This window comes from Colletes gigas, unplaced genomic scaffold (genome assembly GCF_013123115.1).
Source record: "Colletes gigas isolate AHSC1104 unplaced genomic scaffold, ASM1312311v1 Colletes_gigas_Sc00044, whole genome shotgun sequence".
NCBI classification, from domain to species: Eukaryota; Metazoa; Arthropoda; class Insecta; order Hymenoptera; family Colletidae; genus Colletes; species Colletes gigas.
This window is the reverse complement of record NW_025106673.1, coordinates 1498562-1525861: the sequence shown is the minus strand read 5'-3', so window position 1 is coordinate 1525861 and position 27300 is coordinate 1498562. Positions and strand designations below refer to the sequence as shown.

Here is a 27300-nt window from a genome sequence, read left to right as displayed (position 1 = left end):
TAATCGATGGCCAAGGTTTCGAATTTTTTGGACTCTCTCTTTCTTCGATAAAAATCCAACTCACGAGCAGTCGCGATTAAGAATCGTTGCAAGTGACATTTGCATACACAGCCGTCGTTGCAAACATTCCTTTCGAATAGAGGTAGTATTACATGCTTCCCTCCAACTTCTTACCTGCGATGGGTTTGAAATTCGATAGCGGTCTTCGATTCGAAGCCCCGACATGCCGAAAATACCATGGAAGACGCGTCGTTCGATCAAACAATGCTTCGTACCGACTATCATGCAAAGTCGACTACGCTCCAACCAAAACTGAACCATTCGTCTAATTGTTTGCTAACGATATAGTCTCGAACTTGAAACTTGGGTGCATGGGTTGCTTAGTGATTTTTACATGCGAACAGGATATAGTTATTTCCAATGATCCGTTTGCAAGATGTAACAATTTCGTTAACTGCGTTTAAGAAACCGATCGACCGTATTTCTATCAAAGTACTATCATTAAACATTGTTTTCGTAAAAGCCTTTCAACTTTCATAATATTCCGATATTAATCGGACTCAGCAAAATTTGGAATTTCCTGTGCTTTATTGTTTTTATTTGGTGTTTTGAAGATTCTCTTTGTAGATTTAAACGATCACGATAAGTCGGTCCGCGATCGACCTGACGGGAGATGAGTACGTGTCGGTTCGTCTTTTATTCGGCCTCGGATTGCCAAGAATATCCGAGGACGTTTGATAGCCACGACCGATAGTACAAGAAATGTTATTACGATGTACACGCGAGCCAGCGCATCAACGAAGATCGTGGATGCTTGGAACACTTGATAGCGCGTCTTATTGTCCGTGGGTGATCTTATCTTCTGATGAAACGGTTTGAATGTCGTGGATGTTCGCTGCCTCGGAGGTAAGCGTTGTGTAATTGATACCCTGGTCGAATACTTCCTATTCAAAGGAATACCTTGAATAATCCACTATCCGTAGATTAGACACGTTAGGTATTCCTTAAACGACGGTTGTGTTAAAAATTGATAGGATGTTTGGTGCTTTAAACGTCTGGTGCAAAGGTGTGATTAATTCTTTGAGGATATATTTCAGGCTCTCGATATCTCTACTGTTAGGTAGTTCCATTAATTTCACATGTTCCATGCTTGAGGATATATTTCAGGCTTTGAATACCTCTACTGTTAGGTAATTCTATTAATGCTGCATGTTCCATGCTTGTAATATACAACACGGAGTTAGGAGCACCATTCAAATTATTCCGAGCAAATGTTTATCCGAACAAATTCATCTCAGTCGAATATTTCATCCGCAGAATAATCGCTTATTATCCGTGACAAATTATTCTCCATTTACGTCTTTCTATATCATTAGTTTGCTCAGATATACGCGGTTAGTATTAGATTTTAATTTGAAAAAAGTGTTGTTTAGTTTAATAGAAGCTATCCAAATAAGAAACCAAAAATACCATTCTCTATTCAAAATAAGCTAGAAGCCCCGCTTTTGTGTTCCTAACAGTTTGTTGCACAAATCTCTGGATCAATTAATTTAAAAAAAAGTTGATATCTTCATTAGTTTTTGAGAAAATAGCTTGTAACACTTTCTACTGATTATATATATTAATACTAACATGGAAACCCCGATTTTAATAAAACTTTGTACAAATGTTTATTAGACTTAAAAATTTGAAATAAACTTCTATTTAAACGCTTGTAAATCGTAAATCAAACAATTCTACCAATCAATTATACCGATTCTGGAAACCTATGAATCTATGCAAAGAATTCATCGAATATGTAATTTTCTCGTGTACAATTTATCAGCACTTAAATAGACGAGGAGGCTCGGATAGAAAGGTCGATTTCTCCTTTAAAGTTAAAAACTAGCACAAACCAATTACGGTTAAATTCTTGGGTAGGTTTAATAAATATTTCTGCAAAGTTACATCGAAATTGGCGTGTAACAGTTACTCGAATTTCTCTTGTAAGTTAGATTGCCCATCAAAACTAACACGTATTAGTTCTCAAAATTATGGTTGTCCCGCATACGTCGAATCAATAGTATATATAGATTTTACAAAATTCGGTAATGATTTCGTCTTGTGTAAAGTTTGAGAAGCGCGGTTGTACAGTTTAATTCCTTACTGCTTACTATGCATTGTTAGAAGAGCAGATACTACGTAATGATCAACGACATTTCTCTACATATAGTTTCTGGCATAGTCGGCCTTTCAACGTTTGCTACATAAATACACAATCCTTAGTCTAATACTTCGGTGTGAAGTGTATTATTGTACAAGGTAATCTTCAAGGAAAACCTAATGGCAAATAACGGTGTTGCGCGTAAAAATCTCCTAGCAATCCATACACTTTATACAAAACACATTACACGTAGGTGGAAAGAAGACGAAGCGTACAAGCGACAGAAAATACACACATAGTCACTTATCGTGTCGAACAAAAATTATTTAGATATTCGTGTACGTAAATAGATACATGTATAAAAAACGTGATAGACAACAGGATGAGTTCTCAGTCTGTATCAAAGCGCAAAAATTACAAACACATCGTTAGAAACAACCGAATTAATGAGTCGCTCGATGATAACGCGCGCAGAACTCATTGTATTAGGCCGGGCTTGTACGATTTTATACAGCTTGCAACATAAGCGTAACAATAAAAGGTACAAAACAAAGCTCGGCAACGTAAAAACAGGACCAACAGAGTCTTTTAATTGAATCCAGAGAGAAAACGCCAAAAGCTTACATACGATCGTTACAAAATTCCGTTGAAAAATCATTTGTATACGGGGGATGCTTTCGTTGTGTCGCTATGTGATCCAGCTGCGTCTCTCGGATGTCGTTCTGTGTGTATGCGCGTGTTTCATGTATCGTGTGTATGTACGTGTAAGGTGTGTGTGTGTGTGTGTGTGTGCCTAGATGATCAGGGTGACACGAATTCCAGAATTTTTATTCGAGTTAAAGAACGCTTTTAATTCCATTATTCCTGTTTTTATTATAGTTCTTCTTTGTCGGACTATACTATTATCTAGGGATTATTACCATCTATGAAATATTTACTGTGGTTGAAAACAGGTGCATTTAACACGAATATATCTTACAAAATTTAGCGATTAAATCTTTAGATGGATAGATATCGTTAAAAAGTCTAAAGCGTGTGTATCGTGTGGGCCTATACGTGCCAGTGACATCTGAAACAGCTGATTCTGACTGCGAAAGATCGATCTTTTAGAACGATATGTTTTTTCGTTAAACTTTCTTTCTTCCTTCGTCGTTGATTAAATATAAGTTATCCTGTAATCCCGGAGTTCGAATCGAGGTTTCAAACGCAATTACAAGATAATGCTCGATAGATTGAATTCAAGAAACGTTTTCATATTTCACGAAAGTTTTGAAACGTAAACGTATGTTTTACCGAAGAAACAGACGTATATATGTATAGCTGTACCTTGCATTTTCTGAAAATAAAACGGACAAGCTGGTATACAATAGGTTTAAACAAAGAGACAAAATCTATAAACGTTCTCTAGAGATTATTGAAACGTTCATTAGAAAACAACCAGGACCTTTCAAGTTTCTAATTTCATTTTAGTTTCAATGTTTCAATCAGGTTCGAACGGCTTCGATTTACGGAATTATCTAATTCGTGCCACAATATTACACAATTCAAGTGAAATACGGTCGATGGAGAAAAAATGGAAAGTTATTTGTTCCTGAGCATCGATAGTTAGTCAAAACTCGTCGATCGACTAACTACAAAGAACACTAACTATTGGCATTATTCTCAACAAGTATTGATACCCAACGAACATCTATGTTACTACTTGAAAACAAGGCGACGAGCAAAGTGTAAATACGATAAAAAAGCAACAAAAAATAAATATTGAAATAGTCAGGGAGAGAATCGTTCGCTTGATATTAACAATGTATCAATATTTGTTACGAATAATCATCTAAAACTATCAACTATCTAATCAGGACGTATATACAATATTTTTATAAAAATACTGGTTACGAAATATCTTTCATTTCTTTGCTCCATACGTACTCATACTATTGACGATATATTTTACAGAAACACTTGTATGCTCAGGGATACAAGGCTAAGAAAACAAGAAGGTATTTTTAACGCTACGGTATCATACTCTGATGCAAGTCGATTCTCCTACCAAATGAGAATCACGTAAGTGATCGTAACGTAGATAAATTATTTACAGACTCATTCTTGGTAAATACATTACTGTAGACATGCAGACTTCTTCAAGGTTCATCATCGAGAAATTTAGTATGCTTCAGGATGGGAGGAAGTCGATCGCAATTTGTCCTTTCCGAGCAAAAATAAATATTTTGCAATTTTGCTATTTCAAAGATAAATTCTACGTTCAAAAATCACAGCGAATGTTAGATCTTTCGCAATTTTTATATTATATTTTTGCGAAACATATAACATTTTTGTTTGAAAAATTATCGCTGCATCGTTCTTTAAATTAATCAAAAATGATCGATGGCATTCGATGCTGCTCAAAGTGTCGATCGACTTCGCTCGGACTTTCTTGACAAATCGTGGGGTTGTAACAAATCGTAGTTGGTTGAGTCAACTTCTTCTTTTGTGTGCGTGTGTTCGTATATGTACGTGTGCGTGTGTGGAAGTGAGTATACGCGTGTTGTTAATCGAGTGAATACGGTGTGATTTGAACGTGTGTTACATCAAGAAAAAATGAGTTCCATTATTGAAAATAAATTTGTGCATTAAAAGAGTAGAAATATCGCAACGTGTGAGGCGTTCTTAAGCGGTTAAATTGTACATGATGGGAACAGACAGAGATAGTGAGAAAGTGTGAGAGTGACGTAAAGGTAGTAGAAAGAAATAGAAACAGATAGAAGAAATTCATGGTTGCGTTGGTGATTTTCAATCATTGGTGTGTAAAAAACGTGTAAGTCAAAATCTGCGTTTCCATTAATAATAATAAAAAAAAAAAATAAATAAACGTCAGCCTGTGAGTAATTTTTCTGTGTGGTATGTGTGTCAACTAACCTCGTCCTTGTCCAAGCCGAGCTACGAAAACGTTAAACTGAGGTTAAAATTCGTTCTCTCATGATATTGTGATTTAATTGTTCAAAAAAAAAGAGAAAAAAAGAAAAATGGAAAAATAAAACGGGCATTACTCTCACTCTTTTTTTTTCATCAAACAAGTTATCATCGCAATGACGAGCCTTATAATTTACGTGGTCGGTAAAAAATTCCTTTCCTCTCGTCGGAATTCGCTAGAAAATGATTCAATTCGTTTGCCGGGACATGAAACTCCTGCCGGTTTGCTCGCGGAATAATTAATTTAAACATCGTGGTCGTGTAATAACCTTTCCTGCGCGCGCAATTAAAATTATGCCGACCTATTTCTGCTTCTCCATCGAGAGGAACTTGAGGGAAGATTGGGGGGTGGGGGGTCGAATAGATTACTCGCAGGTGCAGTTTTACCGCACGGTCAGTTCTGCGTCTGAATCTTTCTATTTTCACTGCCGAGCATCGGGAAACCAAAAAGAAAAAATTGCCTGACGAAAAGGCGTACGCTAATTTCCTTCACGGAGGAGCGGCGAAGAGACGCGAAAATCATGAGACAGAATAAACAGTACGGTAAACGGAAACGAGAATCGATTAAAAACATAACAAAATAGCAAACGGAATAAGACACGGGGAAAAGAATACGTAGAAGAGAATTCTTGACAAGGAATTGACAAATAATGTCTAACACTTTGACAATCAGAGAGCAGAAATCTTCATAGCGAGAGACTAGATTTACTTACACGTGTATAGATTAAGTGTATATGCATACGTGTGTGTACAGGTACAGATTCAAACGAAAGACTTTTACGTTGCTCGGATATTTATTTTATTCGTCGTTCCTTAAAAAAAAATTTAAATACAGAAGTTGATCGTCGCAACGCGAATGCCAATTCGTATTTTCTCGAATGAATTGCGTCTAATTGAATTCTTCTTCTTTTGGACAAACGTATTTATTTTTTTTTTTTTTTTTTGCTCAGTATGTCTGACACATGACGTACGTGTACCACTCGTGAAACTTGTGTGGAATCGTTCCAGACAACGAGAATCCGTTGAAGTTCCTTCTCGTCTGCCGGTACGTATTATACATTGTGTGCACATTAAATATATGTATGTCGAACCGACTAACTTTTCGACAAAGAAAAAAGAACTCATTCAACACCGAGAAACGTCGAAAAAAGGAAAAACGAACTAAGCACCAATCCGGTAAGACACACCTATGGGCACTTAACTTGGGCTCGGCATGTCATCCTAATCATATTTACGAGCTAACATCGACATTCTAGAAACTTCAGCCGAAGATCTGATCGTTCATGAAACCACTTCCTTTTTTATTTCTAAATAATAACGATACACGAACGTTCCTGTACTATAGCATCGAAAGCTATTCCTATTGAAGATATTGTAATGTCTAAAATCTTCCTGTAAACGCAATCGATAGTTTAAACAAATTTTCGTAGACTCGAGTGTTAAGCGTCCGAAAGAACGTGTTCCATCGAAAGTGTTCCATCCTACTAAATTTCTAACCGTTCCGACACTATTTGTTTGGACTTATAGCAGTTCGTTGAATCAAAACGATTCATTGGAAGTGACTTCACGGCGATCAGAGTCAGCCTGTAAAGAAGATTCTCAGAAAACGTGGAGCGTGCGACGTAACTTACCTCGTCAGTATCGGAGCCAACGAGGAACAGGTCGAAGGGTATGGCAGCCACCAGGTCGATGATGAACCAACCCTTCAGGTAATGGACGGCTATCTTTGCAGGGTGGGACACCACTTCATCGTTGCTATTCACGAAAGTCGTGCGAAAATTTATGATGATGTCCACTATGAAAGTGACGTCAACTGAAAACCCAAAAGTCTAATAAGAACGCCTGGCATGTACAAAAAGATCGAAGAAGCTGTTGGTCATCCCTCGTCTCGTAAGCAAATGAACGTTTCGATTTCAGTGCATCGTATCGACTTTGCAGATATATCAAATTTTGAAGAATAAACAAGGCGTATGTAAAAGGTTTTTAAGAATATACTGATTTCAACGTTGGAACTAATTTTATGTAAAATTCTTCTTTTAAATGTATGATCGAATGGAATGTCAAGCACGTCACACGATTGAAAATTTCTTATATGCATCAAAATAAATATTACGAAACACTCGTTCTTGCATAGTTTTTCTTCGACATTCTCCATTTTTTCGTTATATATTGCAATTTGCGATAACTGTAAAACTTAGAGAAATATTTAATTTGCCAGTAATCTTAAAATACGTTAAAATTGACAATCCCCCTTTTTGTCCGTGTACCATTCAGATAATAATATTTGTTTAGGGGGCATTTTATTTGAAACGTAAGTTTGAAATGTAACTTGACAATAAGAAACTTGCAGACGTTCGTACCACAATTTTTCGACCCAAAGTCTAACACCTGTTACATACAGCCTGTTTTATTAGGATTTACTCAAGAAATTGGAGATTATCGAATAATTTTAAGCGTACAATGAATCGAGACGGTATATGTATAATGTCTTTGGTCAGAGAGCGAGGCATAATGATCTTTGTCTCACCTATGAAGTCTATGATGACGATGGGGTCATCACTATACTTTTTGTTCTTCCTGCTGTTGTAATCTGAGTCCGACAGGACAAAGGCGGCAACGTATGGAGTAAATATGGCTGTGTACATTACGAGCAGTAGTATCACCCAATCCCAAACCGCCTTGAAAGGTGAGTAGTGCAGTATGGTCCACTTGCCGATTCTAGGAGACTGTAATTTGTACTCTGGGAGGATATCGTTTCCAAGGGACAGCACCTGGAGCACAAGGTATCAACACCTTGGAAGTGGAGATGTTCGACGAAAAGTTTTCATTTCTGTCGGTACAAGTATTAGGGAAAGCATTCAACATTCGATGCTGACTTTCCTTCGCTAAGTGAAACTTTTGCTATGCAATTTTTATAGGACACTGAGAAGCTTCTCGTAAAAATATTAAACAAATGAAGAATCCGGAGATTTCGATTTCGCGTTTAAGTTATTTTACAATACGTTGGACTTGAGCCAAAAAACCACACGAATAGCGACGTTACAATATTTTTTGAATTTGTTTCTTCTTAATTTACCAATGTTTTCCTTGAATTGCACGCAGAATTGTTTTTATGGTAGAAATACTTTTACCGAATGTTACAATAAAGAACGAAGAAGCTTCTATCAATTATTTGTTTCAACATTTGATACAAACAGAGGCCGAAGTAACACGATTTCACGTTTATCATGTGCCAACGTGAATAAAAAGGAAAATATTTCACGCATCGTTTCACTCGATACGGTGTATATTCAGTTTCCTCTTCGTGGAATAAGGGAATAAACAATATCAGAAATACCCTCCTTTTGTTTCATATTTGCAAATTCTAGGCCTTTCATCGAGTGCAAACGCGGCGAAAAACGAACAAAATATGCACGTTCCTTGCTGTCACTTCGTACTGTTTCGTTTCTCTTTGTTACACAAAAGAAGAATCTCTGTCAATCGCAATGCATATGTTATTTATATGTAATTTTAATCTGTTTCTACATTGGAAGTCATTCAAAAAGAAGCTATTATTAGTTGGATCCTTTTATAATCCCGACGTTCAAAGTAATTTTATCCAGAATAATTTTTGTCAGCCAATGGACAAGGTCTCAGAAAAAAATTTGTAAATAAGGTAATTAATATATTTAATATAGAATTGAGAAGTACATCGACAATGGACGAAAATAAATAATCAAAGTCTGTACTAGAGACGATGAACCGATTCGAGAACCGTCCCACCTGTAGGCAAAAATGATATCTGAGGCAAATAAAGGAATCCTCTTATTCGGCGAACAAGCATCAGCTAACCTGCCTGGCATAGTAGCGTTTCGAGCTACTAATCGGACTCTCTGCCATTTAATCCGGCCTTTATGGAGGTTTTGCAACTAAATCACAGCCACCAATCGACCATAAGTAAACAGTTGTCACGCACTATGGTTCTTATTGGCACACAGCCTGAACACGTGCACTCGGCCCCAAGTGACTTTCAACCGGCGAAACCACGGACCAGTCGACGGACGTGCACGTGTGTACGTTCGAGATCAAAGGAGACCGAGTTTCCCGTATCGTGAGTCGCGTTTTCCCGGCCAGTTGATCAAGCGCGAAACGGTGGGTCGAAAACCCGTCGAGGAAACGAGCGTCGATTCCAGCGGAGGCGTCTAGGACTCGACGAGCCGGGGACATCGATCCGTTGGACGAACGTTGTCCCGAATGCCGCGACGTCGGTTGTTTACAACGCGCCGAGGAAGAACCGGAAGAGTCCTGGTCGAGTGCTAGCCTCACACTGATGCAATGCGGACCGCGAAGGGTGGCGGCGTTCGATTGGCGAAGGGGAGGACGAGGGAGCGAGTGAGAGAGAGAAATAGACCGAGAGACTACGTGTATGTGTTAGGGCAACCGTCGTCGTCACACCCTACGCCACCATTCTAAGTATACAACCTTAGAAGGGTTAGCCTTATTACCTTAATAGTGGCAGTCTTCGCGACCTCACCTATACCAATAACAGGCCGCCCAGAATTCTTTGGCACCTTTCTAATCGGACCTAATCGCCGCCGGACGATGCTTCTTCCATTTCGGCTCGCTTCCCGCCCGTCCAATGGCGCTGACGGCGCTGCTCCATTTATTTTTCTCCGTGCCGGCTCGCGGTTTATTCCGCGCGTTTGTTTGGACATCGCCGCCTCCGACCCGGTACCGGGAGTAACGGTCTGTTTATCACCCGTTCGGGATCCTCGATCGGGAATCTGCTCCGCGAACGATATATTCTCGTCGCTCTAGACACCGGGAGACTTTTTATTGCCTATGATCTTGTACCGTCTTCGTTTCCCGCCTAATATCGTCCAACCCGGTGCTTCTTAATCCTTCCGACCCAATGGCAATTTCTATTCTCACGACTGACACAAAATGTGGAATATCTTTAATACTCCAGTGAATAATTCAAAGAGTTGTTATGCTCAGCAATAAACACTTTTTTAAACACAATGTAGTCCACGGACCCCAAAGGGCCAATGTGGGGGTCCACAAATTTCCATAGGAAGTTATTAAAAATTACGTTATATTTAAGAATATCAACATGATCTTTCAAGTGCTTTAGTCATGTCGAATAGTGTCACATAGTGCAATAGCGTCTCTTCTGATTCGTGTCGAAAAATATAAAACCAACAGCATTAATCGCATTAAGAGATCAAATTTAATTTGTGCTAAATGTCACAGAGGTCTCATACGTTATGTTTTGACGAACATCGATTTAAATAATTATATAACGAAAACTTTGTTGCTAGTAGGATTCAAGTGCACCGTTAGTTGAACCTATCGGGGCAATATTTGGTACTTTTTGACACGGGATAGCACTCAAACGGGTAAAACGATAATAGCTATTAGAGTGTAATAAATCTGTCAACGTCTTAAAGTCTCCATTATGTCTTGTACCGAGGAATTACTATTGGAAGTGCTACCACGACATAGTTGAAATTTAAAGCTTTCTATCAATTTCTTTAGAAAACGAAATTTACGAACGTCTAAAAATTCTATGGAATACCTTTTTTGTCTAATATAAACTCTTATTTAGTGAAATACTTATACTAGTGGCTTAAAATTTATACTAAATCATTGTATCGGTGGGTTGTGCAAGATTTCTATTTCTTTTAAAAATTGTAATATTTTCTTTGCACGATTCTACAACATTTAGTTGTAACTAATATTTCACCCTGCTGGCTATCTCAGGTTTTCGATTATATTAATTACTGGCCATAGTAGTCGAGTGTCTGTAAATCGAAATATATGTGTAAATATATATATATATATATATATATGTTATTCGTTTCTCTTTGTGAAACCTCAATAACTCAGAGAATAAACAGAAGATAAGTAGAATTGATCTCTACAATTCGACTTCATATACATAAATTGACAGATTTTTTTTCTTTCTAAAACGACCCGAATTTTATGGTTTCATTATATGTATAGATTCAGAATAATTGATCTGTATGTATTTTTTTTCAAACTTAGTTTAGAAATAAATTGAACTGTTATATAACGATACTGATGATGCAAATAATAATTGTTTCCGAAGATGGTGATTGAGAATGATACGATTATTTATAAGATTTTGATTTTTCAATTTATATAAGTTGACTTTCCTTGACTTATTTATACAAATTGAATTTCTGTTTCTTTTACATTGTACTGTCTTATTTTATTCAATTTTTAAATACATAAGTTTGTTTGCAACTATAAGCGTGTTCTAATTCTAAGATTTGATCATTTAACACGAAAGAACAAATGAGAAATATAAAACAAAGTTTTTTCATGCGAGTACGTTGTTACGAGCACGAGCGCGAGATCCTGGATTCGGTCGAGGGCAATACTAGACCGGTGGTTTTGGGTATGGTTAGGAAAAAGAAAGGAGGTCCGGACGAACCAGGGGCTCTATACCCTGGGAGCCACGGGGTTAGATTTATAAGGAAAATGTAAGGTTTCACGGACGAACCAGGGGCTCTATATCCTGGGAGCCGCTAGCAGGAGTGGGCGAACCAGGGGCTTTATACCCTGGGAGCCACGTACATAGGTTTTTAGGATGTTTTAGGATCTTGCTCTATCGTAATGGTACACCTCGAGCGGTAAAGGTGTACCGGGTTCGTGAGATACCCCTAGCCTTACAGTTAATATGGTTCAGGGTTGAATTAAGTGAATAATACAAGTGAGGAATACTACTTGAATATATTCTTAACGATGCTCAAGTACAGTGATAGATTTACAAAACTGGTACTATTGCTAAGTTGCCTTGACGGCGAAAGATCTATATCGGCTTTTACGCGGCGCGTTCGCGGGAGCTACTTCTCGATTAGTCTAATGGACACTCACTAATAAAACCGCTAAGGTAGGTACGTTGCTTGATGGGGCTTATAGCCCGATCTTGCCTCGAGTGTCAAAGTAACGTTGTGTCGAGAGTTTTAGAAAACTGAGCTCCCAGAGTGAGAGAACGCGGCCCTTATATAGTTGAAAATGCTCTGTACAGTGGCGGGGCATTACCATATAAGGTAGTGGAAATTGGGACGGGTGCTCACATACGGCATGAGTCAACCCCGTTCAAAGGGTTGTACGCTAGATGCTCGGGCCAACGCCCAAGTCACCAAACGTTTCAGTCCCATACACGAATGATATGTAACAACGTGCACGATTCAGTATGACTCGCCTAACGCGTCTGTCCATTACTCGTTATTTCTACTTGTGTTGGACGTTTCTATTCACTGACGTTACTCTGGTATTATTTGTTTCAACTGGTTCCAACTAGTTGGAATATTATACGTTTAATAAAAAGTAGACAATGTTATATTTAACACTTAAAAACATCAACACAAGTAGAAATAACAAATTATGAACAGACACGTTATCCAAGTCGTACTCAGTCGTACGCAAATACCATGAATTGCGAAAATTATTCTTAAAAACAAACCGCTATATGACTGTAGATTACATACTAAGTATGAGTAATTGTTGAATCTGTAAGTAAATCTATACATATACTAATGACATGTTATGCATTACTAGCTGAAGTACCAGCTGTTGCTTGAGATAAGCGAACTAGAAACTACATATAGTCGTATATTCGTACGAAGTTAGTATAGATAACTATGCCATCGTGTTTGTTCCCTCGAGGTTCTGTTTCGTGAAGAATGTTTAACTTAAAATGATGAATGTCAGATTCAGTTTGAACGAAAGGATAGTGTATCCTGTACATAGCAATATTGGATTTGAGGTTCATGCAATCATAAGAAGAGTATTGTGTGCCTTTTAAGTAGAATGAGCGTGTTTCTTCTTTGACCGACTCAAACAGTTTTGTTTATTGTTTAGTCTTCTTATATGTATACTAGTGTAACGAAATATATCTTATGATATTTCAGAAGTTATAAAAAAGACAGCAATGAAAGCCTCAATTAAATCGGTCAAGTGGGTTTTGATTACAATCAAAATCACAATCTCTAGTTTTTTATATATTGGTAAAGATTAAATTATAATATATATAAAATATCAAAGTCAAATTTGGTATACGAACCAAAGACTAAATATAGAAACATTTTATGATAGCTACAGTACATGCTATAGTACATATAAAGTAGACAAGATAGGTGCCATTCGAAAGATCTTGGCTCGGAGTTATGTCTTTTTGATGTTCCAAGTCGTTCACTTCCGGTTCAGAGGTTATTAATGTTTATATTCTCTGCCAGAAGTATGTCAACGTGAATATGTGTACGGGTACGAAATTCTACACTTTATGAAGAAGTTTATTACTACATCGTTCTAAAACGAAGTATATGCCAGAGAAAAAGAAAAATTAAAGTAATTTTCTTTTCTCATGAAAAAATGTCATCATTACTTGCTATCTGAATTAAAATTTTAGAGAAAACTAAAACATATATTCAAATTTTAGAATATTTTCAAATAAAAACGAAATAAAAAAAAATATTTCTGCATGTTTCAAACATTGTTTAAATTCCTTTTTATCACATAAAAAAAGTCGATGGAAAATTAACATATATTTTTTGCTTTAATATATTGAAAGCTCTATTGAATTACAAGCAAGTGAAGATATAAATTCAACGCATACATTAAATACCAAAATTTTTAAATTACATAGTAAAAATTAATCCTTCACGAAAATGTATGCAACGTTTAATAAATAATATTCGAATAGAGTCTTGTCTAGTTTTAAACAATACCATCCCGCAAGGACAGATTAAATTTCTAATTGTATCAGTTTTTTCCAAATATATGATTTTTCTTAAGGTTTTAAATAAGGAAATTATAAACAAGTTTAGTGAATAATATGAATTTGAGCAATAAATTAATTGATTTTCCTAAACGACCAAGTAACAGGTTAACAGATACAACATTTTCAGTCATGTGGCTACTGTTAGTTGCTAACTTAAGCCTGATCTTGAATGGATTCTATATATCACCAAGCATAAATACATCGGGCCAGCGAAAATTTTGGGGCAACTAAATAACACGCAACCGCGAAAACATTCACGGGCTTGAAAATTTTAGCCCATGGCCGTATCGATCGAAATTCGAACCGAGTCTCAAGTACACCGATATATTTATGCATCGAGATACCTTTAGGGTCCCAAATAAAACTTCCTCGCCGGAAAGTTTCGGGTTCTCGCACATACCTGAAATTTGCCCTAACCGAGAGTGTTCATCGTGTGAAACATTGACCCAACGACCACCCATGGACTCCCTGAGAATCTATTTTCCACCTAGTCGACATGCTCATAGCCAGTAATTCGATTAATGGTAACTCGATAACAATAAACAAACGATCGTTAACGGGAAGTGTAGCACGCGACATATTTTCACCTCGATGAAAGTCTGGAAATCTTACAAGGTGTTTTTAGAAAAATATTTTATATGTACTCTTTTATTTTGGCATGTTTTCATGTTTAGGGGATGAAACCATCCCTTGAAGTTCACAAGAAGAGGTACTTTCTTGTCGTCAGTTATTCTCATTCGGGGGTAAACTACCTTTAATTGTTTAAATTCACGTGAAAGAAGCTAGAAACGTGTACAAAAATTCATAGAATTCTTACGAAATCGATTTGTACAAAGAAATTTTATTCAACACAGTATTATTATAATATTCTCCAAATTAGCAATAAGAATTTTTATACCTTTCCCTATAAATTTTAAGAGGTGGGTTCATCCCTCTGTGAGGATGGAAGGTCATAAAACTCATAATTGATCATCACAAAATAATTTATAACTAATTCTTAGATTTTTTGAGAATTTTATTTCTTGCCTCTTCCATAGATATCTAAACGACTAGTACCCCTGATAAGAGTAACCGACTATAAGAATATAATTTATACAGTAAAGTGCTACGTAAATTAAATTCATATCAAGTTTTATTCAACACAGGTTTATAATATTCTTTAAGATAACAATATGATAAGAACATTCGTACTCGTTTGAATTTAAAGCGGGAGTTTCATCCCCTAGATATGAAAGCGAGCCAAAATAAAAAAACAATCGAAGGCGGATGACTAAAAATAGCTCCTTGTTAGTCGCAGAAACGTACTCCTGTCGCGAACAGGATCTTCCGGTCAATTTCTTATTGTGAATCTTCGATTCTGAGTATGAGTAGGAGGGAGGAAGAAAAACGGAAAATCTTAGCTCGTCACGGACGACCTGGGAAAATGTAAATCCGGATGGATTATCTTTTATTCATGCACCTGCGCTCACCAGGTGAGCAGGCGTGTTACTTAGAACATGTTCTTGTACATATGTGTGTTCGAGGACGTGAGGTCGCGACCTGGCAGCCTCGTTTCAATGACCCTTCGTCATTGAAGCGTTCAAGAGTGTTCGTTATTCCTAACGAGGCACAAACTAATACGGGGGTACGAGTTTAAGCCAGGGAAATAACGAGGGGCGTGTATATGGATTTCATCAAGGGAACACAAACAATACGGTTTCGTTGAGGAAAAGTGGCTTTTTAAAGTATTGCTATCGATTTGCCGTCCGATGAAATGGAAACGTAGGCGGAGGGCTATAGAAGGCTGTGTTGCGACGTGTATCGGGAACATGTCCGATGAATCACGGATTTCCTACCGGAGAATAAGACGATTTTGATGAGCAAAAACTGTCGAAGGAGCCTTTTGTTCTATAGATTTTGTTGGACGAGACTAAACTCGTCCATTCGTTATCTTAAAAGGAGGCATTAGATAGATCGATGGAGAAGAGTTTTCTTAGAACAACAATGCCTGCGAATAATAATCGTCGAGAACGGTGTAGAATGTTTGTTATACTCCGTCCAAGTTGATTCCGACCCTAAATCGATTAATCTTGAATCAGCACTATATTTAGGTACAGTCTGTTGCCCCAGTCCTCTAAGCGAAGGGCTGAGTATCTGCGTAGTAAACACGCATATAAGTAAATTCAGAAATTGAAGAATCGTTATTCGATCAAAGACAGAACAATTACTTTAGTTAGGTTCTTTCGTTTATTAGTCTATTATTATAATTCTTTGAATTGCTTTCCGAACAAGAGGCTGAAAATCCTGATAAAATTAATTCCAGCCGTAAAAGGGTCTCTCTTCATTGAACAAAACCTGGAAGTTTCATTTCGAACGAGGCGGCTTGGCACTCAGGTTTAATTGCTAATTAGAGCACGGGATGCGGCATCTAATGCCTCGGCTGGTGCCTCCCAAGAACTCCTAATCAATTAAAACCGCGTCAAAAGAGATATTTGCAAAACAAGAATCCAATTGCACCGGAACTCCTGGTCAAAAAGTAATTCCAGACTCGGAACGATCGTCTGGCTCCGAATGAAATCAACTGATTCCAATTCGAGCACAAAAATTTAATTAGTAATTAGAGCTCAAGGGCGGCTGACATCATGACGAGCGCGGTGAGAAATCCCTGATCAATTAATAGTCGCGTAGGCTGACTAATAGACTGATTCAAAAGGATTGGCACAAATAAATTTTTTTTCTAAATAAATGGCTGAGGAGCGATGCAAATATACACAACAAAAGTGAGAATCACAAGCATTCAATAAGTTTTAATCGTTTAATTGTATATTATATTTAGAAATGAATAACAGCATTTTTATTACTTTCTCGACAAAATCCTGATTGCACCCTTACTAGATGAAGTAATCTAATGCGAGCACTAGGATGAAGAGGACTACACGGTGGTAGTTAAATCACGCCGTGACCTGGAATCATCGAATAGTTCCTGCCGGACGTAATGGTTTCCCGGAACCGTTTAACGAACCGGAGAAGGAAAAAGTGCAACAGTTTCGCTCGAGCAACTAAGGTCATCGCGTTAATTAAAACGTTCTGTCGTTAGAGGAGTCTCGGAAGATCAAACGGAAAACCTTTCGTAAACCTTTTGCTCGTATCGTCGATCTTAGGGTAGGTTCGTTCATTTTCGCGTTTCGTAATATTTTGGCAATAAACGAAAAGTAATTTGTTAGACTTCAACGTGATTTGCAAACACAAAATTATATTATAATGAAATCCAATGTAGTTGGTTTTTTAAAAAAGTTAATAATTGTATTGTTGAATTCATTGACATTATTTAAGAAACTTCAATATTAATAATTTTCTTATTTAAAAAAGAATCAACATATTACGTTTGTATAAATTGATAAGTTATAGACATAACGGAAAGCAAACAGTATTTCCTAACGTCTGCTAGAAATGAGGATGATAAATAGGCTTAATAATAAAAATGCTCAAAAATTTCTAAATATTGTATCGATCGTGCGCAGTTATATTTTCGATTAAATCTATTAGTAGTATCTATTAGTATTAGTTCTATATTTTTCTTTTGTTTGTTTGTTTGTTTATCTCGTTCTAATCTGAAATGTTTGAAACGAACAAGTATATATCGGACGATAAAAATTATTTATGTGTGCAAATTAAACTAAGGAAATAGATAACGATATCTTGGATGGTAAATATAAGATAGATAATGATGTTTACTGAACCTAACTACGTGCTAAAATTATAAAACAAAGTGCAATTACTGCAAGAATGAATAATACGTATTTGTTTAAAGATTGCATAATGCAGAGCGATTATCCTCGGCCGCAATTACCGTTAATCCTGTTAACGTACAATAAGCAAGAGATTATCTCTAATAAGATTTGTATAGCGAACGGTGATTGAAAAACGCGTGTATTATTAGTTTTTCTGTCATCGGTAACGGCTCATTACCTTTCAATTCGAGTGTGCTAACGGTGTTAGTGACGTCAGTACCGTGAGAGAGTAGTGCGCCGATAATGTGACAAGGAGAGACGGCCGAAATTCAGACAGCGCCACGGAACGACCAGTAAGAGTACCACGGCGACGTCTTCGGCTGTCAATCCGTATCAGTCTTACGACGACTTCTGAACGAGACTCATCGGCTCCCGATCATATTCGATCAGAAGTTAATCGCGATTTAAGAGGGAAGATCCTCGTGCGAGAAAGCCAAAAAGACTGCTATTGCTAAAAGGGTGTAGCGAGCCTTGCTCGAAAAGGTCGGAAAATTCATTCCCACCTTGCTTGGAAAACACGATTCGACTCCCGATTCGTGCAAGTGCACCTGAATCTCTTTCGAGAAAAATTTCGATCGAGTGCAATTGATTTAAATTCACTGCAGATTTTGGAGGGCTCGAGAATACACCGATAAGGTGTTCGACCCCTCCTGTGCGGAATTTAACGGTCGATTCCAACGTATAAACGTTTGAATCATATAGAAGTCGGCGGTTACCGTCCACACTTCTGTGTGATTGCCCTTCGGCTTAGGAGACACCAAAGGGAGGCACCTACGTGGTGTACCTTCAGGTGGGCTCACTGTAGTCAGGTCGCCGTCCATTTCGGACGTCTGATTTTCGGTCTTCGCCTCCTTACTTCTACAGATCCCGCCGGTGTAACGTTTAGAGGAGCACCAGTGCGGAGAAGTAACGGAGTCGTGGGTCAGGCCCCCGCGTAGTTCAAAATACTGCAACGTATCACATCGAGTAGTGCATTCGTGCAGTGAACAACGTGTTGTCGGGCTTCGCAGTGTAACTCTCGGCCAAATAAGTCATCTGCTGGAACGTTAAGAAGCCGCGGATCGACGGTCGTGTTAGTGCACTGCAGTGCGACTCGACGCACAGACTCAGTGTGCATACTCACGGGAACAGTGCATTAGGAGCCTTACAACCTCCACTTGCATCCCCGTCCAATGGGCAATCGACCACTGAATCGGCGAAGAAAAGAAGTTTAAATCTTTTCCAAGCCCAAATACAGTCCACTGTATCATTCGTAATTTACGAACGTTTACAATTCTCCGCTCCGGTACGTTCGAATTACGAAGCCAGGAGGGCGAGCAAACCAGCGCGACGTAGATACGTATACCGTGTACGTGTGTCTAACACATAGTCGTGTTTTTCTGTTCATAGGAATCCTGGCCTACCTCAACGAGCGAGTTCGGCGACAGAGCTAGGCAGGGACGAGGCAGAAGCGTTTTTTCGTTCAATGAATTTCTTATTGTTCAGTCTCGTTATTTTTTTTGATTATAATTGTTCTTTGGTTTTTCTTTTTTGTTTTTTTTTACTTTATCATTTGGTAATAAACGGTCGGTTTTAAAGGCCGACGAAAAGAAAACCATTTGTGTCCCATTCACTTCCCCGATAAAATTCCTATTCCTCGATCCGGACTTCGTAGTTAAAAGCATCAGCTTTTTAACAGTATTAATTTAAATTTAAACGTGTAAATTACAAAATTTAAATAAATTTCGTCGAAGTAAAAGATTGAATTAGTTCATAAAAATGGTAAATATACAGGATGATTAATCAATTTGTATACAATCTCTCCATACACAGATAATTAACCTTGTCAATTTTAAACAATAATTTATAAATTTACATGTAATGCATAAATTGTTCATAATTTGTTCAACACTATTTACACACGCCTATATGCACATTAAAAAATCAATATACACATTAATTTCAATATTTAAGGTGTGAATTATATTAATGTGATTTAAGATACAATGAATAAAATTTTTAAAAATGTTTTCTTTATTAAATAAAGACAATTATTTATTCAGCTTCTACTTACAATATTTTCCGACCTATAACGAAGGAATTTTGTTTTCTGAGTGTTAGGTGATTTTGCTATAGGGATTATTTTTCCTTAAAGCCGGAAATTAATTTTAGGTCGAACCAATGAACACTTGATCAAAGTTCCATGAAAATCGGTGTCTGACAGTTCGCAATATTCCTTTATAAGAGAATAAAGGTACATTGCGAAGAATCGCCAAGAGCATTTGCAAGCGATCAGTTGGCGCATTCCTTTGGAACTTCATTCCCAGAAGTCACGCGGAAATGACCTCTTTGCCGTTAATATATGGGCGCATGGGCGATCCCTTTCGGGCTTCTTCTCTGAAATTCTAAACCATACGTGCCATGTTTGGAATCGAGACGAAACACTGGACATAATTGAACGTAACTACAAAAGTCGGGGCCGTTCTTGATTAACAAAAAACGTTGGAATACACTAAGATGACGTCCAATTATTTGATGTGGAAACTAATTTCTACTATATTTCTTATCTGTAACGAGCGTTCTCGAATTTATTAAAACCGAACCAACGTGCCGTACAAACTGCATTTCATTCTTAACGGACAGCTCGATGCTAACGACAGCTACACGTTCATAAATTTTGTAATCTAACGGCCTTTTAAAATTTTTCATTCTTTGCATAGAAACTCAGCCTGATGAAGAAATCCGAGGAGTTCATCAGGCATATCGACAGTTGGACGCGCGATTCCGAAATCAGGTCACGTCAACGAGAAACCTCTCGTTCGCATTCGGATATAATCCAGCCTCCGTGAAAAGGAAACCGCTGTCAAAGTGTGATAGTTGAATCCCCTGTCGCCAGGCCTGCCTTGTAAATAACAGGTCGGTTTAATGAAAGCTCCTCGACCCAGGATTCACCCGGGGTGACCGTGGTCGATTTAATGCTCCACGTATTTTGGGCTGGGTCGCGTATGTTCGCGCGTATCCGTCCCGAAACGCGTTCTCGTATGTATTAATGGTCCCATGAATACGCGCAGACACGACGCTTTGATTTACGTCTCTGGTAATGTAACGAGCCGTGTTTCGAGAATTGAACACGGAATTGCATAATATGAGGATTTACTGCGCCAAACACATTGCAAGTCGTTTAAATTCTGTGCGAGCGAAAGGGTTCAAAGGCAAGGAAATTCAAGCAGAAGTTAATGAATCGTATCGTTCGGCGAAAAAAATCATAGACCAGCTATTATTAAATTCTTCTGACGGGTCTGGGCCCTTCGATTTACATCGAGGATATAGTTTGACCCTCGCTTAGTCAGTACTGGGTCACTTTTCTCGGTTGGCTCGGACTTAAACTCTGACAAGCGAAAGGCAAAAACAATCGTAACTGACTGAATTACGAAGAAGATTTAATTAAATGGATAGTGACGATAAACATAACATGAATTGTGTGAATTATCAAAGATTCGTGTATATGTAATATGGAATAAAGCAAAATGACTGTATATAGGGTGTACGGCCACCCCTGGGACAAATTTTAATGGGAGATTCTCGATGCCAAAATAAGACGAAAATCAAGAATACTAATTTGTTGATGGAGGCTTCGTTAAAAAGTTATTTACGTTCAAAGTTCCGCCCGTACTGAATTTTTTTCTCGAAAGTGGGTAGGGTAGTAGGGTAGTGGGTAATTTTGGTAATCACCAAAAATGATTGTAATTGTGCCTCTCAATCAAAAATAATTTTTTCAGAATGATTTGAAATTTTTTAATTTAATTTTGTAATAACTTTTTAATGAAGCCAGTCAGTCAAGAAATTGATATTCTTGATTTTCGTCTTATGTTGGCCTCTAGAATCTCCCATTAAAATTTTTCCCAGGGGTGGCCGGACACCCTGTATAAATGAGAAATTTATGTACGAGGGTAATTTAATAAGTAAAAAGATAAACGATTTTTTACTCTCACGACTTAACTATTTTTCGAAATAATCAATTGCTGCAATTATATACTTGTCCTATCCTTCTACTAGGTTTCTCCTAGTAGTCCATAGTACTCTCCAGTATCTCCTTAAGATAAAGCCTGTCGTTTAAATTTGAGTGATTTTTGAAGGAATTCACAGAAAACATATTGACAAAATAGATATGACATCTATTATACAGTCTTTAGGTGATAAAATTTAGTTAATACACATAACAAGACACAGTTCGAAGGTTTGTGGATTGGTACATAGTACGAACCTCATACTTGAACGGTTAGTCATCAGCAAAGATGACTTTGCTGTGAAACTTGACCTATGTAACGAATAGATCAACTAAAAAGAAATCTGATGGGACAAGACTTGGGATATAATGTGAACGTGGCAGATCCTCCCAAATGTAATTTCCTAATGTCTCGGACCTAACATAGACTTCATTTTATTTTCAAACACATCTTTGTAGATTATTTTTCTAAAAAGTCACAGAAGATTTTGCCTATCGCCTCCAATAAGTTCATTAATGAGTCATTTTGAAGCTGATATTGAAACTTCATTCATCTGGTCACTTTTGAACCGGACAACCAACTTGTAAATATTTACACAAATTTTATGATTTATACCGTGTTTCTTAAGCGCCCGAGAATTAATTTGTCGGTTTTCGAAAGTGTACTTTTCAAGAGGATATCGTCTTGAGCCTGAAAATATCGTACTTCATATTTAGGTACCTTTCTCGTCTCCTTATTTATTGAACGATCTTCTTAAATTTTATAAACACGTTTGTACAATATTTGTATTTTGTACCATATTTCTTTCCACTTTATGTATATTACAAGTACTATTACATAATTTTGTTTGTAAAATCACGCATATAATTCCACTGTGGAACAAAAGTGACCTCGAGAGTTGATAAACGGTACCAGCGATGAATGTAATCGAATGACATACTCGTTAATACCTATAATACCGATCCGAAATTAGATTCGATTCATAAAACAAAGATCCATAGCATGAAACCAATATTAACGCGTTAACTGTCTCTACAAGCATGAGTAAATATTGCTTTCATGCCCAGAGGAGCGATAAGTCTCACAGAGGACTCTCAGAAGATAAATATTCTATCTCATTTTGAGAACACTATGTCTTTTGTATATATTTCGAAAACAGTGTTCCAAATAACAAAAATATTATGTTTCTCTATACTTTCGTTCTGTATTTCCTTTCTCCAATAAATCCCGTATCTATGCGCGTAATAATTTAGAAATACTAACACCAACGATGAAGGTGGAGAACATAAATTTCACGTGGTTCGTGGATCCCTGCATCGAAATAACCCTGACCTATATGTATACGGCTCAGGGACATTAATATGAAAATCGTCTTGATCCACCACAGTCAACGTGTTAAGAGAAACAGTTACGTGTGCAGTTAAAATGTGAATCAACATAATTATAATTCGTAATATGAAAAAATTAGAAGTAGACCGAATCTAGTAAAATACTCGTTAATATGAATATAAGCATTGGTGTTTTTTTCATTTCTGGTGAGTTGTAAATATTATAAATGCATCACATTAGTTGATAAGGTATGAATTTCGTCTCAGTCCCAATGAGTCGTTAGGACTGGGTCGAGGAATGATAATGCGTAACACATACGAACGTCGATTACCGTCGACAGGGTCGAGCCGAACTTCTGCTTCTTGCCTTTCGCGAAGTAGGAGCGCATCATGGTTGCTGAGACTTTGATAAAAAATTCCAGAGTCATTCTCAGACGAAATAGAGAGCGTCTCTTCACGGCGCCAGCAGCTCGAGTGCTCGACGTATTTCAAACTCGACAGTGAAAATAAGTAACGTTCAAGGAACCACCTGTTCCACACTCTTGCACACTGTCCCACTGGCAGCTACGACCTTTCCCCTTTCGTACCACTGTCACGAACGCGCGATTATTTCGCGGAGAAACGAGTCACACCGAATCGGCAGCATCGTTAGAGCTTGCGAAAGTAACCCGACAGTACGATTTCTCTCTTTGATGTTTCCTTCGAATATCGCTACCGGCATCGAGCACTTCCGGTGTCTGGTTAGCATCTGAGCAGCGGAGCGAAGCTTTCTGGCTGACCTTCCCCGCCGATTCCCTTTCGTTTTCAACGAGATCGGTTCATCGATACTAGAAAATCTTTCGGCTTATCTCCACAGTACGTTCAAAGTCGAATCCAATTAGGCTGAAACCTTATCGCGATGTACAACGTGTGATCTTCTTGTCAGCTCGGAGTCGACAAGCTGTGTGTTACGCGTCGTTAAAAAAGCACAGTGAAAAACGATCGATCCTGTGAAATCCAGCACAATGGAAACATCCTCTTGCGTCGGGACGATTGATTCCACGCCAGGAATTGAATCCGCCCGGACAAAAGACACCCGGACAAAACGGCTTCGATGAAATCTTTGCTGTCGGATAGCTCGGGAAATTTCCTCTTCTCGGCAAACGGTCCGGTCCCTTCGTCGAAATACTTTCGGAGAATATGCTCAACGAATGATCCCACGGAGATTCTCACGGGTTTAGACGGTAACTCGTTTGATAGAGTGAATCTTTCGACTCCAGAAGACCGTGAAGAATCAGGAATTGGATTACGGCGACGCTCGATGAAAGATCTTACCGAGCTTCATCGAGATTTAGGCGTCTCGACGCCACGGATAGAAAGTCAATTACGATCGGATACTTGATTCCTCGTCGGGAGGGGGACGATGATTTCATCGCGAAGGAATATTTTGTGGAACGTTCAGGAAGCCACGGAATCGTGCACCGAAGCCCTCGACAACGACGAGGACCGAGGACAATTCCAGCCAGACGATCTAATTTCGGCGGTGCTTTCCCACCATCGCGGCGTCGATCTCGCGGCCGCACGCTCGCGTACGCGCGTTTCAACTAAAGAGCAGAGAAGGCCCGTTTCTGCGTGCAACGCCGCACGCCGCGAGATGCTTTCAGAAAACATCTGCTCCGACGATCCACGAGCCGAAACTAGATGTCACGCGGGGGTGGGACGAGATGTGAGCACGACTTTATTGTCCGACGCCGCGACGCCAGCGGCAACCTCATCGACGCACAGTGTTGTGTCCAGCAATGGACAAAAGTCAGAAAACTAAAGTCTATGTTTTATAAATTCTTATATCCCAAAATGTTAATAAAGAAACGTAGATTTTAACAGATTTAAAAGATTTTTTATAACTCGTTTTTCTGCAATTATAAATCAAAACTTTTAAATTTTATTTTACAATTTTGTTACATTGATCTGTAAATTGTGTATATCCAAACAAAAAAGCTTTAAAAAAACCTTCGTTATCTTATTATTTCATTCAGCGAATAATTTTGTGACCCACTGTAAATTTCAGTTCGATTGAGATGATACAAGTTATTCGGCAGCGATTCTTAGCAGAGTACATTTTAGCAATGCGTTACGAAAATGGAGCAGCAACATATCGAGCAGCATTGATTGAAAATGAGTTTTTGGCGAAAAAGGGCATTCCTGTGGTTCCGCGGCCCTCATACTCCCCAGATTTATGCCCACGTAACTTTTTTCTCTTTCCAAATATAAAAAATCACCTTAAATCTGTCACTTTGGAAACGTAATTAACTTTCAAAAGATTGTAACCGACCAACTGAAAACAGTTTCAGTAGAAGAGTTCCAGCAAATAGTTCTTACTAGGAGTGGAAACTACGCCTCCGACGCACAGTGTGTCCAGCAATGGACAAAATGTTTTATAAATTCTTATATCTCAAAATGTTAATAAAGGAACGTAGATTTTAACACTATCCATAACTTTTACTGAATTTACCAATTTTTTGTTGAAAATGATGACAGAAAATTGCAATTTTCGGTGCATTTTCTTAAACATGTGCCATTTACCGAAAGTTTCTGTTTTTAATTTGATTTTTACAAGTTATGTACAGTATTATAGTACCTTCCAAACTGCTAAACAATCTTTTTACAATATTGATAATTGATACAAATTTTTTGTGTTAAATGTTTATAAACTTTGAATTGAGTTTAAAAAAAAATACCAAAAAATATCTCGATAATTTTTTGTATATTAATTTAGTGCACATTAAACTTTAATATAACGCCGTTATTGCAAATACTGATACCTGCACCAAATCAGAATCGGAATTAATCCAATAAAAAATGTCTTTCTTACAGGGATACAAAATTTTAAAAGTGTTTTTTTCGAAATTATGTATTTCAAAATGAATCCAAAATTTTTGTTTTGTATATTTCTTTAGGCCCCCAATATTAAAAAAAAAATAATACTAAAATCGGTAATCAAACTTCAAAGTGTTGTAATTTTTTTAATTATCAATTTTGTTCTATTGTTTTGCTACCGACTATAGCCAAACTCATACTAATTAAGAATTCTTCAGGTTTTTTCATTTCAAACAAACAAAATGGTCGGAATCATAGATATCGTAAAACAACTTTCTTCAAAAATGACTATGTTTGAAAACATACAGGTCTACCAATTTTAATTTTATTTCACCCATAAAATTTTTAAATGTCACTGATACATATAGAAATAAACCTTGACTGCAAAAGGTGTTATAGTTTGTTCATAAAAAATTCCCCAGGAAAATCTAAAAAAAATGTACTTCACACTAGAAATCCCCCTCAAATTGTGTTTTGCATTTTAAAAAATTCCATATCCATATTGTAGTTGTTAATAAATGTTAAAGATATTAATTAAAGTAGACGATCTTATTATTGATCTTTTTACATTCATTTCTGCGATATCTAATATCTATATGTAATCAGTTAAAGCAAATGAATCTAACATTCTTTTACGTAAACAAATTATTTTAATTAAAAAATGCCCCAGTAATCGGATTCCCAAAATGAACTATTTACCGATCTAGTTATCAGACACAGTTAAATTAAATAAAAAGATTTATGAGAATAATTTATTTTTAAGCTTTAGCCTAAGAAATAAACAAAATTAAAGGGCAAATTCGATTAAAAGTTGTACAATCTTATATTTCTTCGTCTTATTAATAAGTATGGAAATCACTATTCTCTGAAAATGCAATCGCCGCTAATTATGTTTGGAAACAAAGGTCAAGTATTCAATTAATAATATTATATTATCATCTAAAACTCACAAATATCGTTAAATCTGACCTATTTCCTTAATGTTAAAGAAAAACTATGCCAAGTGTCCGATAACTGGGGCATATTCGATTACTGGGCTAGCTACCTTACTATACTACTCTTTATATATAACCAACTAGTCTTCATTTTATTACAATGAAATTATTTTTTAACGGTGTTTGCATATTTTTTTATATATTTGTATCAAAGAAAATTGATATATGTATAATTGGAAATTTTGTTGGATACCTATCGTTGTTCAGTGAAAATTGTTCAGAATTAAGATAGAGAAATTGCAAAACAATTAAGCGAAAGAAACAACCGATTATTGAATAATTTAATAAGAATATGTACGAAACACATAGCTTATCAATGGATCGGCTGTAGATCCTGCATTATGCCACGCTAATCTCGTAACGTGATCGAGTTTAGCTGTGCGATAGTGATTACCAAGCACGAAGGTGATTCCTGTTTGAACTAAACCTGGGTGCGAAATATTTAAAATTATCCATAGGAAACT

General features: G+C 37.3%; 1 protein-coding gene across 10 annotated transcripts in view; it reads right to left on the bottom strand.

Annotated features, from left to right (window-relative positions):
• Nucleotides 1-27300, bottom strand: part of LOC122403096 (potassium voltage-gated channel subfamily H member 6) — a 295338-nt gene that overhangs the window by 31725 nt on the left and 236313 nt on the right. For 9 of the 10 annotated variants that reach the window (XM_043406413.1, XM_043406418.1, XM_043406419.1 and 6 more), the window contains 3 exons: nt 7638-7881; nt 6742-6923; nt 5057-5077 (listed from right to left, as the gene is read on the bottom strand). In XM_043406413.1, the coding sequence (XP_043262348.1) occupies nt 5057-5077; nt 6742-6923; nt 7638-7881 (447 nt within the window). The remainder of the gene's footprint in view (nt 1-5056; nt 5078-6741; nt 6924-7637; nt 7882-27300) is intronic. The other variant, XM_043406414.1, reaches the window with a different exon arrangement.